This window comes from Trichechus manatus, unplaced genomic scaffold (assembly GCF_000243295.1).
Source record: "Trichechus manatus latirostris isolate Lorelei unplaced genomic scaffold, TriManLat1.0 scaffold00142, whole genome shotgun sequence".
In the NCBI taxonomy this organism is placed as follows: domain Eukaryota; kingdom Metazoa; phylum Chordata; class Mammalia; order Sirenia; family Trichechidae; genus Trichechus; species Trichechus manatus.
This window is the reverse complement of record NW_004444078.1, coordinates 2,328,912-2,342,370: the sequence shown is the minus strand read 5'-3', so window position 1 is coordinate 2,342,370 and position 13,459 is coordinate 2,328,912. Positions and strand designations below refer to the sequence as shown.

The 13,459-nt window shown below is 39.2% G+C and overlaps 1 protein-coding gene across 3 annotated transcripts in view; it reads right to left on the bottom strand.

The window, feature by feature from the left end:
- Window positions 1-3,355: 3,355 nt before the first annotated feature.
- NEMP2 (nuclear envelope integral membrane protein 2) overlaps window positions 3,356-13,459 on the bottom strand; it is a 24,232-nt gene continuing 14,128 nt past the window's right edge. For 2 of the 3 annotated variants that reach the window (XM_023739871.1, XM_023739872.1), the window contains exons 7-10: window positions 11,066-11,291; window positions 8,479-8,568; window positions 6,607-6,783; window positions 3,356-5,818 (exon numbers count right to left, since the gene is read on the bottom strand). In XM_023739871.1, coding sequence (XP_023595639.1) covers window positions 5,695-5,818; window positions 6,607-6,783; window positions 8,479-8,568; window positions 11,066-11,291 — 617 coding nt within the window. In that variant the 3' untranslated portion in view covers window positions 3,356-5,694. The remainder of the gene's footprint in view (window positions 5,819-6,606; window positions 6,784-8,478; window positions 8,569-11,065; window positions 11,292-13,459) is intronic. The other variant, XM_004385605.2, reaches the window with a different exon arrangement.

Below are 13,459 nucleotides of genomic sequence, written 5' to 3'. Positions count from 1 at the left end.
TAGACAGCATATTGATGGATCCTGTTTTTTTAAATCCATTCTGTCACTCTCTGTCTCTTTTTTGGTACATTTAGGCAATTTATGTTCCATGTAATTATTGATAGGTATGAGTTTATTGCTGTCATTTTGTAATGCTTTTTTCTGTGGTGCTGATGATTTCTTTGTTGTCTTACTCTCCTGTGCTGAACTCCTTTTGTTTGTGGATTTTTTTTCATTTCTTTTGCTTTTGTAGATTTTGTTTTTACTGAGACTTTCTGTTTTTCTTCTTTATTTTGATGAGTAGATTTGTTAACTTTCTTTGTGGCTATGTTGAAATGTACCCTTATCTTCCTAGGTTTGTCTATTATTACTTGGTATTGCCTTGCCTTCCTCTCCGTTAGAAAGTTCTGTACTTACATCATTTATTCCCTTTTTTTATTGTTCTGACCTTGTTATCACTTGCAGGTTAACCTCTCTGGTTCCCTGTTGTAAATTTTTTGGTTTTGAATAGTCCTTGGGAGTTCATTTCCTAAGTTAATATCTGGCTGGTGTGATCTTGCATCCTAGATTCAGGCTGTCGTCTGATGTTGTTTGTTCTCAAACTGAAGGACTCCCTTTAATAATTCTTGTAAGTCTGGTTTGTTTTTACATATTCCTTTAATTTCTGTTTATCTGGAAATTATCTAATTTTACCACCATATTTGAATGAGAGTTTTGCAGGATATGTTATTCTTGGTTGGCAATTTTTTTCTTTCAGGGTTTTATAAATATCATCCCATTGCTTTCTTGCCTGCATGGTTTCTGCCGAGTAATCAGAGATTAGTTTTATTGTTTCCCCTCTATATGTGACTTTTTGTTTTTCTAAAGCTGCTCTCAGGATTCTTTGTTTTGGTTTTAGTGAGTGTGATTATGGTTTGCCTGGGTGATTTTCTTTTGGGGTCTATCCTATATGGGGTTCGTTGAGCTTCTTGGATGGTCAGCTTTTCAACTTTCATGTTAGGGAAGTGTTCTGTCAGCAGTACTTCAATGGTCCTCTCTGTGCTTTCTGTTTTCTCCCTGTTCTGGAACTATGATCACTCGAAAATTTTTGCTTTTTATTGTATCCCACATCATTCTCAGGGTTTCTTCATTTTTGTTTTTTTCTGATTTTTCCTCAAAGTTGTAGCCAAGTGTTTGTCTTCAATTTCACTAATACTGTCTTCTACTGTTTCAAACTTGTTTCTCAGCCCCTCTATGACACCATTTCTGAAATCTTGTTATCTTTCAGATTTCTAATTGTTGTTTTTGTATGATTTCTAGTCGTGAATTTATTTTAGCATTTTGTTCCTGTATTATTTTCCTGAATTCCTCCCTTTTTTGTCTGTATTTTTCATGAATTTGTCTGCCTTTTCCATGAATTTGTCTATTTTTTCCTCATTTTTGTCTGCTTTTTGCTTCAACTCTTGGATAGCTCTGAATATTAGAGATTTGAATTCCCTATCAGGTAGTTCTAGTGCCTTTTCTTCAACTGGAAGGTCATCTGGTGTTTTATTTTGGACATCTACTGGAACCTGTCCTGTTTTTTACATATTTTGATATTGTCTGCAGTCTTCAGGACATTCAGTAGTTATTTTCATTTATTGATTTTAGGTTTGTTTCATCCTTTTTTATTTGGTTATGTCTGAGTAAGCGGGCTGTGTGTTCTTTGTGGTTTGCTCTTCTGTAAACAGGAAATATTTCACCTCCTTGTCCAATGGGCAGGGCCAGTCGCTCAGCTGTGGTGCAGCAGGGTAGGTCCAGCTGAAGGGAAGGGGCTGGGATGGGTGGTTCATGGCACCTACCGGGGCCAATAAGGTGAGCTGGGGTCAGTGCAAGGCCGGTTCTGTAGGTCATGCCTGTGCTGCTCTGGAGTGCATTGTTCAGCATATAGTGCAGACAGGCAGGAGGGAGAGGGAAGGGGAGGTTGTGATGTGTGGAGCTAGGTGGGGTATCGGAAAGAAGAGAGAAAGGAGGAACAGGAGCAAAAAAAAATAGTGTTGAAGGAGCCTGCCTTTGGAATGGAGAGATGAGAAAATGAGAAATGAAGAAAAACAAAAAGGAAAAGGAGAGAAAAAAAGAAAAATAAAATAAATTTTAAAAAGTAATGAAAAATTTTAAAAAATGCCCCTAGGGATCCCACCAGTGCAGCTGCACACACCTGGGAAGCAGCTCCCAAGCCACTCAGCACAGCCAGGCTAGAAGGGGGTGGAGATGATACACCGCGCCAGGTATTCAGGAGACAGGAAAAGAAGGTAAGTAGAAAGAGATGACAAACCAAGAAATGAAGAATAAAAAGGAAAACAGAAAAAAAGAAAAAGAAAAAAGGAAAAAGAATTAAAAAAAAAAAAAAAAGCCCCCAGGGATCCCATGAGTGTGGCGGCACAGACCGGGGAAACAGTTCCTCAGCCCAGCGGCGCTTCACATCCTGTTAAGAAGAAGCAGAGATGGCACACGGAATCATGTGTTCAAGAGAAAGGAGGAGGAGGAGGCAAGAGGCAGGCAAAAAACCAGAAGAGGGCAAAAAAAGCATCAGCAGCCAGATGGGCACTCCCCTGTAATTCAGCCTTAAGTATTACTGGCAAACTATACAACTAATTCACAAAGGATTTTTTGTGATATGTAGAGTGTGTTTTAAAACCTTTTATAAAATAACATTTGAATGATACAATTGTTTGAGCATGGCCACCTACATTACATCTAACTCACACATTTTGGTGTCAAACAGTTCAACTCTCTAACAACAGTAAGCTTATGCGGGGCACCTAGCATAAGCAATAACACAACAAAGGGTTGTGTTATGCTTGATAAACTGCACACCTATCAGGGCATGAAGCACAAAGCCAACTTTCAACCACCTATGAAAGGCATAGCCATTTTACTGAACGGTCATTTAAACTGCTTAAAAGCCTTTAGAAAGAGAGAAACGGAGGAGTGAGGTAGGCAAGAGGAGGAGGTGAGGGGGAGAGAGTAAAAGGGCAGGAAGACAGAAAAGGAGGGAAAAAAAGATCTCATACAAGAGTTATTGCTTGATGAGGATTAGAATTACTATCAGTGCCATAATTAACCCCAAATCAAATGAATACAATACAAACACACCAAAAATATCACACAAGTAATGTTTTTAATTGTCTAGCTTCTCACAGTACTCAAAACACAGAAACTGACAAATCCATGATGTCCCCTAAAAATAAACATGAAAATTAAGATACCAGAAGACATTTTTTTTTTCTTTCTTTAGCTGTTTTTATTGTGATTATTAGGAGTCCCTGGGTAGTGCAAATGGATAACATGCTCAGCTTCTAACAGAAAGGTTGGAAGTTCAAGTCCACCCAGAGGAATCTCAGAAGAAAGGCCTGTTGATCTACTTCTGAAAAACCAGCCACTGAAAACGCTATGGAGCACAGTTCTACTCTCACACACATGGGGTCACCATGAGCCAGAGTCAACCTGATGGCAACTGGTTGGTTGGTTGGTTATTGTGATTGTTTTACACTTGGCCTGCTGACCCACAATGAGCTACTTCCTTCCATGGCCTTTTCGCCTTGCCATAGGCAAGGCCCTGAGGCTGTCTTGGCTGAGATGTTCCCTGGGAACTCCAGCAGACTGTTCTTACATTATTCACATGCACATTTTGTACTAGACAAACTGCCTCTTGGGAGGTCAACTCGGTGAGCATAGGCATTGTTACATTTGGTACATTTATATCATCAATAAATAGAATTATAAAAAATAAAAATCAGATTAAACTGTAACAAAATCTTCAAGTTTTACTTTTGTTTACACAGATAAAATAGTCATCATCATCATCATAAGTCTGAATGGAAGGTACTTTGATATTTTAATCAAAGTCTATGTAAAAGGCACAGATTGAATAGAGTGCATTTTACAAAACAAACAAACAAACAAAAAAACCCAAGCTCCTAATATTAAAAGGCTCCCGGCAAAGAGACCTGTAAAACACTGACATTCTACTTCCAAGAAGAAATATTATTTGAAAATCAATCTTATGAAAGTTCCAAATGTTGGTGGTTACGCTCTAACTCAACACTTTAGAAAAATCCCACTAAATTTGGCTCAGGAAAGCAACAGTGCCTTAATTCTCAGTATACCGTTCCCCTTTTTCCTTCTTCTAGTAAAAGGGATTGCTCAGGAATGCCTCTCTTCCTTTTGATCCCATCAGAGCAAAAAAGTCTGAGTTTCATTCTGAAAGGCAATCAATTTAGCAACAGCTTCACTCTTAAAGACTGTTCTGCCATGTTCTCTTTTCTCAGACCTGTGTTTTGGTCTCCTTCTCTCAGGGTCAGAACAGTTTGTCCCTCATTTCATTCTGGAGCTTAACATCATGAATCAAGAAAAGATTTGTTCTCTGTAAGAAAGATCATAAACCTACTCTGTAGGACACTGTTACAAACATATAGCTAAACAATTTTTAAAAATGGACCAATCAATTCAAAATTCACAAGAGGCTCAATGTCTTCAATTTCATCATATAAAAATATATAGAAAGGTAATTTTAATTCCTAATTACACATTTCCATAAAAATCTTATCAAAACTTTAATAAATGATTTTAAGAAATGTTTCTCTTTCTCACAGTTAATAAATAGCTCATTGCCCATTAGTTTAAAAAATAAAAAAGTCACCACTGTGTGAGACTCAAGGCCGTGCAGAGATGGCACCTTGGTCTCTCTATAAAGGTTTCTTTTATGTGAGTCGTGGGACACACGAATGGCTGGATTTCTGGTCCCAGCGTTGCCTCTAAAACATTATGGTCTTTGACAAGTTATATAACCTCCCCAAACCTCAATTCCTCCATCACTAAAATGAAGGAGCAGAAAGAGATTAGCATTTCCCAAACATGTGTTCCAAGGAATACCTCATGAAAAGGAGTTCTGTGGTCAAATTAGAAACAGCTGCACACAGTATCTCCCTTCTAGGAGATTCACAATGTGTTTTAGCATTATTAAAGGTTCTGAGAAGTCCTGTAGGACATTTGTTTAACTTTGTATAAAACTTAGTGACCTCAGAATCCCTGACACTCAGGGACGGATTACTCAATAAGCAAGGTACCCATGGGCTTACTTACTACTAATCTGTAGAGCACAATTTCACCTGTTTTTCACATGTGGTGAAACCCATGTGAAATTGTGCGCTATAGATTAGTAAGTAAACACAGTTAAGTCCATGAGTACCTTGCTCACTGGTTAATCCGCCTCTATGACACCTACTGGTGTTCTGTGGACTATACTTCGGAAAACACTGGTCCAGCGTTTCTCAGATCTCTTCCAGCACTTACATTGATGAAATGTAGGAAGAGCAATGTAGGCTTTTTTATGCAGGTTCTGGAGATTAAGACAGGATTTAAAGCCCTGGTGTTGACAAAGCACCTGTTCATGCTAACTGGCCCCTTGAAGAACACAATTCCCTTGTTGCTAATAAAAGTCTTCATTCAAGGAAAGCGGGAATGACTGTTACAGAATCTTGGTGGCCATCTACAGCACTGTAAGTAGCAAAACTTGCCAAGAATGGTAAGTTATCTTCAGTATAGTTTAGTTTTCCTTTCTAGTATGACTTGATTCTTCTCCATAGCAAATGCTTTTGCCACAGTTCCCGAGAATAGTTCTGCCCTACTTTACCAGGATCCTTGCCCTTCTCCCACTTCCTTGTATAGAATGATGTTAACTCGCTGGTGACACTGTCAGGCAGTCCTCAGGTTAAAGAGCTGTTCTTCCAAGAAGACACCCCCAAGGCCATATTGTTCTTCATGCAGATGAATTTCTTCGGGCGATAAGTGGCTTGCTCCAAGAACAAAGTCTGCAAATCTAACAAGGTTTTTTATTTTATTTTTTTAAAAATAAAGCTAATGTTATCACAGACAGGTTTATTTGGATGACAACATGTTCTCTTGGTACTTATCTCCTTTAATTAAATTTGACTTCAAGTCAATTGAGGATGGCATTTACACAGTGGGCAGGAAAATGAGACTGGCGTACGTGATCCTCCTAGAGGCAGCTACTCAGGGAGAGGGGGGAGAGGGTGGAGGAGTAGGCAGACTTAGACGCACTTAGCATAGCCAAATGTACCCACTCTTGTTTTCTACTTCCATCCCTTCTCTATTTTTTATTCATTTAGATTTGTTATTTTTTATTTATCTTTTAGCCAAAACTTTCCCCTTTCAATCTTTACTTTGAGGGCATTGTTATTTGGATTAAGTTATGAAGAAGGGAAAGCAATAAGGGAATATGTTGGGGCCAGGATGTCTTTCTTGGTGAATTTAAAATATTATTTTCCACACCAGTAGAATGACAAGCAAGTTACATATCACATGCCACCATTCTCCTCCCCCTAATGGAAATTATCTTTATGGTCTTCCCTATAAAAAACAGCAGATCACTATTTCATCTGACATCAGCAGTTCTGTGCAAATCAGAGTACTGAAGGAAAAGAGGAACCAGTGACAAGCTTCTGCATCATCTGTTGTCTAGGGAAGTCATCTGTTTCTAATCTGAAACATCTCTACCAAGCCACCATATTACTTTCAAATAATTCTTACCCAAGCGATGGTTCAAGCAACTGAACAGGGCTTACGAACAATTAAACACTCACTCACTTTTTAGGAGCCTGGAGTCTGGAGACAGCCAGCCAGGACGGGAAGTCGGGCCTGCGGCAGGCTCGGCGCAGCTCCTCCAGAGCACTGGCTGTTTCGGCATCAGCTTGTTCCCTGTATTCTTCATCAGTAAGATATTTAACCACCAGTTTTTCTGATGTAAACCATCTCTTCATTTTCCTAAAACATGCATATTTGGTTGCTAGATTCCCAGACATATTTGATTGCTCAATTCAATCCTTAAGATTTACAGAAATGTATTTCTTAGATAGCAACAGTAATACGTTTAAACATCTTTAATATAATATCTATAGTTTTTATTGTTGTTATCATGACTGAGGAATACAGAACCTATAAAACTCGTTGCCATCAAGTCGATTCCGACTCATGGTGACCCCCATGTGTGTCAGAGTAGAACTGCACTGTATAGGATTTTCATGGCTGTGACCTTTCAGAAGTAGATCCCATAAAAAAACCCATTGCCGTCAAGTTGATTCTGACTCGCAGCGACCCTAATGGGGCAGAGTAGAACTGTGTTCCATAGGGTTTTCAATGGCTGAGTTTTCAGAAGTGGATCACCAGGCCTTTATTCCAAGGCACCTCTGGGTGGGTTCGAACTGCCAACCTTTTGGTTAGTAGCCCAGCGTTTAACCATTTGTACCACCCAGGGACTCCATAGAGAACCTCTAATTTGGGTCTAATAGTATACTTTCCCTTTTCCTAGATTATCCTAACTGATGTCCTAAGGCATTTGAGATTGACTTTTGGTAGAGATGTTAATTGCATTTTTCTTCTTCGGTGATTTCTAATCACACATTAAAAGTCTGGCTTCTTTAGGCTTGGCCTGCTGATTTTCTTAGCACTAACAGAAGCAAGTCTTTGGAGATTTCCTTTTCGGAGACCTAGCAGAATCACCACTTACTCCCTAGACTGAAAAGCTGGAAGATTTGTGGGATATTGCCTCCACCTAGTGGTGATGCTACTGATTAATCCCAAAGAGGGAACAAAGATTATACGAGGGTATTGTATGTACAATAATTTATAATTATCCTTCCTTCCTCACATGCCCAGGGGCTCATGATTGGAATATTTTTCTTTCCAACCAGGAAAGCCCAAAAGGGAAAAATCCCTTAAAAACATTAATGATAATGATATTTTAAAAAATATTAAGTTACATTTATAAATGAGTTTTTAAACATGGTTTTGGATGATTTATATTTCATTTAATCAGAGATTCCCAAATCTGAATGGGCACCAGAATTACCAGTTTTCTATTTTAAATATATCTTCTTGAGGGTTGAGACCTTAAAAATCTATATTTTATATCTTACTGCTCACTTGCTGGCTGACAAGCTGAGTTAGGAAATTGCTAACATTACTTCCTTTTCTTTTATTGAATGCCCAGATATGGTTTAAGGAGCCCTGGTAGTGCAATGGGGCCCTGGTGGCACAGTGGTTAAGTGTCTGGCTGCTAACCAAGAGGTAAGTAGTTCAAATCCACCAGCTGCTCCTTGGAAACCCTATGGGGCAGCCCTACTCTGTTCTATGGGATTACTATGAGTCCGAATCGACTTGATGACAATGGGTTTGCTTTTCTGTTTTTTAGTTTGGTGATGCAGTGGTTAAGTGCTTGGCTGCTAACAGAAAGGTCAGCAGTTTGAACTCACCAGTAGCTCTGTGGGAGAAAAGACCTGGTGATCTGCTCCTACAGAGATTTCAGCCTAGGAAACCCTATGGGACAGTTCTACACTGTCGTATAGGGTCGTTATGAATTGGAATTAATTCGATGTCACACAATGGTTTACCTAGAGAGAAGAAACCCTGGCCTCTGAGCCAAAGGCTCAGGCACAAGACCTAGCTTTGAGGTTTACTCACTGTGTGAGCTTGGGCAATTCCTTAGCTGTTCTGAGCCTCACTTGCTCATCTGAGAAAAATGAAAGTAATAACATCCATCTCATGGTGTCACTGTATGGATTAAATGAGATATGGTGTGTAAACTGCTTAGCACAGTGAGTAGCCTACAGTAAGTGTTCAATAAGGATAATCCAAACAGTGGCTACAATTTATTACTAAAATATATGTAAAACAGTTCTTTGCAAACTAGTAAGTGCTATACAAAAGTATTATTTCTCTGGTTTATTATTTAACCTAGAAGTTCCTATTACATCCCATAGTTATTCATATAATTCTTCACTAGCAAAGTGAAAAGTTGAGCAACGTAAAGTACATTTTGATTATTGCTTTCATGCTAACAGAATGCACAGAAGTCCTACATTTGTGATCACTTTAGTGAAAAAGTCAGACCAATATATTTCTATTTTCTCATTCTGTATTAACTATCATTACAATCTAATTGTTCAAAGACATCTTTGAATGTCATTAAAGCTATCAGGCCAAGAAGCCTGAAGGGAGTAACTTAACAGATGAAATGAGAGAATTCAAATTGTATATATCATGGTACAACTACCTACTACTTTTTGCCTTCCCAAATGAAGAATTTTATATATGTTATCTATAACAAATACTTACCAGCTATCCATGATTATTATGTAACTAGTAGCCAGAAAAATTAATAGTTCTAGTTACTGAATTTACTGATACATTTCCTTAGTCCCTTGCACATTATCATCATTCCCCATTAAAAAAAAAAAAAAATCACAGGTACATAATTTACACTTTTACTAATTAAAGCTCTTCCCCTGCTTAAAAGACACATTGTGCAGGTGACAGAACACACTTTGCTCTTGGCAGGGCAGTTGGATGGTTAAATAGAAGGAAGAAGGAATCCTACCCTGCGTTCCTCAGGCCACAAGCCTGGCAAAGAGCCAAAGACTTAGAGGAGGAAGCCCTAGGTAATCCTAGCCACTGCTGGCTTCTGGTGGACACGGTAAAGAGAGAACCAGTAAGCATCAACCCTGCTGATCCGTCCTGCTGCCTCTCAGCTCTTCCAGCATCCTCTGGACAGGGGCCCTGTCCTGTCACTGGTGTGTTTTCACCCTGAGACAGTGCCACTAGATCCGTAAAATTCCAGTTACCACAGTTTCCTGTTCCCTCACAGCCAATTTACCTCTTTCAGTATTTATTAACCCCTTCTTCCAGCCTTTGGTCTCACTGCCCTACTCCAGGCCCTTATCAACTCTTGCCTGGACAACAGCGATATCTGAGACTGGTCTCCTACCACAGGGACTCCCCCCCCTTATATCCACTCTCTGTGCCAGAAGATGGATGGGCCATACTCTGCCAGCCAATTATGTTCTTGGTAGCTGGTTTGCTTTTTGCTTGTAGAATGTATTACTTTTAATTAGGTTAGTTGCCAACATTTAGAGATCGTAAGAATTCACATTCTAATCCCCATTTCCAGTTTTTCTAGAAACCAGAGTCCATCTTCCTATATGGCAAGAGTCAGCTCAAGCTGAGTGGTAACTGCCCCCTTTTAGATGAGGCTGGACTGTAGAATGTCCCACAGTCCTCAAGATCACACCCCTGCCTAAGGGGTACCTGGTTGGTATCACTCATTACAGTATCTTCTTGGCCTTCAGCATTTGAGTTTGTAATTCCTGTCTAGGCAGCAGTCAGAGACAGCTAATAAAAATGCATGATGCTTAACCTCCCACTGTATAGGGGATATGAATAGATTCTTTAGCATGGCCTGCGACGCCTACGCAATCTGGCCCGTGCCTACCTCACTGGCTACATCAACAACACTGTCTGCCTCGGGATGGTACCAAACTGGGCTTTCCCACTGTCAAGAAGGCTCTTACCACATCTATTCACCTGGCTATTCTGATTCATTCTTCAAGATTCAGCTCAGTACTATCTCCTCCAAGAAAGCTTTCCTGAACTTTCTCTGTAGTAAAGATATACAAATTTATATCTATGTCTCAACGAAGTACGCGTCAAGGACCATCTCCTTTACCCACGCGCTGGACACAAAAACAAGTGCTCAAACTCAGGAACTGGGGAGACACATGAACAACAGACCGTGACAACAGAAGTTAGCTCATTTTTCTTTCTGAAGTGTCAATGGGCTTTGGCCTGAACTGAAAACATAAAAGAGAGTCCTAAATCCTAAACATAATTTATGATTCATTTCAGTTCCTAAATCGTATCTGATAAACACAACACATAACACTAAAGCATCCTTTGGCTCTAATGCAAGGAAATGCAAAATAAAAGTAGAAATTTTAGGCAACCCAGAGCTCAAGTAATTTTTCCACTGATTTAAATAAATTCCAGGTGGTTGTAATTACCTAGTAATTGGTGATGCACCCTTGAAGGATTAATGAAGACTAGATATGGAGATGGGATCCGATGCTTAAGCTCTATCTCCTTCTCTCTCTCATAGGGAAATCTCCAGATAAAACAGTTAATTATGAGTGTGCCCCAAAAGTTCCCCAGAACAATAAACAAGACCAGACTTTAAGTGTCAATTTACTAGGAAAAAAAGAAAAATGATGCGCACCTGCTCATATAATGGAATGCTTTTACTGGGCAGCGCAGACTTCTGGAGCACAGGATGAGGATCATTACTGCATATCCATACTGAGGTATGGAGATCCCAAAATAGATGAGAAGCAAGGAGAGAAGCTGCAGTACCCACATCAGAAGGTTTCTGCTCCTTTTGTCAACAAGGGGTCCATGTTTGTAACAAATAGCAAAGCTGAAAAATCCAACTATCAAGATATAACCTGTAAAAGCAGAAGAATATAAAATAATGTGAACTTGAAAAGTTATATGTGAAACCTGGAAGAGCTCTGAATTAAAGCTAAAAACCTGTCAGAAAATCTTAATTTTTATTTTTCCCAATGAAGCAAGGTTAAAAATTACATATAGAGCTAGTTATCACTGCCATGTGAGAAACTGGGTTGACTTTCATAACAATTTAGGATATATAATAATAAGTTATTAAACAAACAAACAAACCCCTTGCTGTTGAGTTGATTCTGACTCATAGCGACCCTAGAAGACGAGTAGAACTGCGCCCATAGAGTTTCCAAGGAGTGCCTGGTGGATTCTAACTGCCGATCTTTTGGTTAGCAGCCATAGCACTTAACCACTACACCACCAGGGTTTCCCCTGGTTATTAGAAATTACTATTTATAACAGTAAATTATTATGATATAAAAGCATATCTGTTTTTCAGTCCAGTGTCCTATATGGCCAAATATTACCATGATTGCTTTGACTAGGAATAAGCCTCAGCTTATGTCATGGTCTGCAAAAAACCCTATTCTTATTTTTATTTTCTAGTCATAAAAGGAAAATGTAATTTTACAGTGAGGGAGCAGGCTGTCTCCCTCCTAATCCAGTGCTCAGCCTCAGTATTATTAGTGCTGGGACTATTCTGTGTCTCCAGTTGTGACCCAATGTGAAGTGCATATCATCTCTTGTGTATTCCACCAGAAGTGTTTAATTTGTATCTAAGCAAGCCACAATACCCAACTTCTAGTTTACAGGAACTACAGGGGACAGAGAAGAAGTTAAATTATATCACAAAGAAGTCATCAGAGAAAGTCAGAAAGTGGGACTTCTATAGGACAACTATCCTCAACTCTTCAGCACGTCACTACGATAAAAAAGGAACCGTTATGGATTAAAAGAGACTTACAGGACATAACAAATGCAAAACGTGGTTCTGGACTATATCCTAGCTTATACAAACTAGCTGTAAAGGACGCTTGGGAAATGTGAATATGGCGTGGGTAATAGATGATTTTATGTACTTATTAATATTGTCAGACTGATAATTATTTTGACTATATAGGAAAATGTTCTTGTTTTTGAAAGATGCATAGTGAAGTATTTAGAAAAGTATACCATGATGTCTGTGATTTATTTCACAAATGCTTTAGCATTAACAAAGCGAGCTATAAACATAAAATCTTCAAGCAAAAAAAAAAAACAATTAATTGCTTCTGTTTTCGTGGGGGAGGCTTTGTGCGAAGTTTGGTGCTAAGGGTTAGGAGAAAATAGATTCTCCCATTCTCCATTATTTCCCAGTTAAAACAACAACAGCAATAATAGTAAAAAGATGTCTTGCTTTTGTAACATAAAACAAGAAGAATGAGTGGTTTCTTAACAGCCTCCCTGTTTCTGAAAAGTTAAGTTTTTATTTGTCATTTTATTTAGGATTTCTTACTTTTTATGCTGACTACAATAAGGAGAAATAAAGAGACATATTTTAGAGAATTTTTTACAAGATAGATGTGGTTACAGCTTAACCACAATTCAGAAACATGTGTATCTTAGATGACTGCTCACAAAAAGCAGGGATAACTAGCTCTAAGATACTCCACTGGTCTCACCCCTTCGGGAGCAAGGGAGAATGAAGAGAACAGAATACAAGGAAAAGATCAGTCCAAAGGACTAATGGACCACGGCTACCAAGGCCTCCACCAGACTGAGTCCAGTACAGCTAGATGGTGCCTGGCTACCACTGACTGCTCTGACCGTGATCACCACAGAGGGTCCTGGACAGAGCTGGAGAAGGATGTAGAACAGAATTCTAACACACACAAAAAGACCAGATTTACTAGCCTGACAGAGACTGGAGAAACTCCAAGAGAATGGTCCCGGACACCCTTTTAGCTCAGTGGTGAAGACACTCCCGAGGTTCACTGTTCAGCTGGGGATTGGACAGCCCCATAAAACAAAACGGGACTAATGAGGTACTGCAGTCCAGGGAGAAGGACTAGAAGGCAGGAGGGGACAGGAGAGCTGGTGATAGGGAACCCAAGGCTAAGAAAGGACAGTGTTGACAGGTTGTGGCATTGTTAACCATTGTCATAGGGCAATATGTCTACCAACTGTTTAATGAGAAACTATTCTGTTCTGTAAACCTTCATTTAAAGTACAA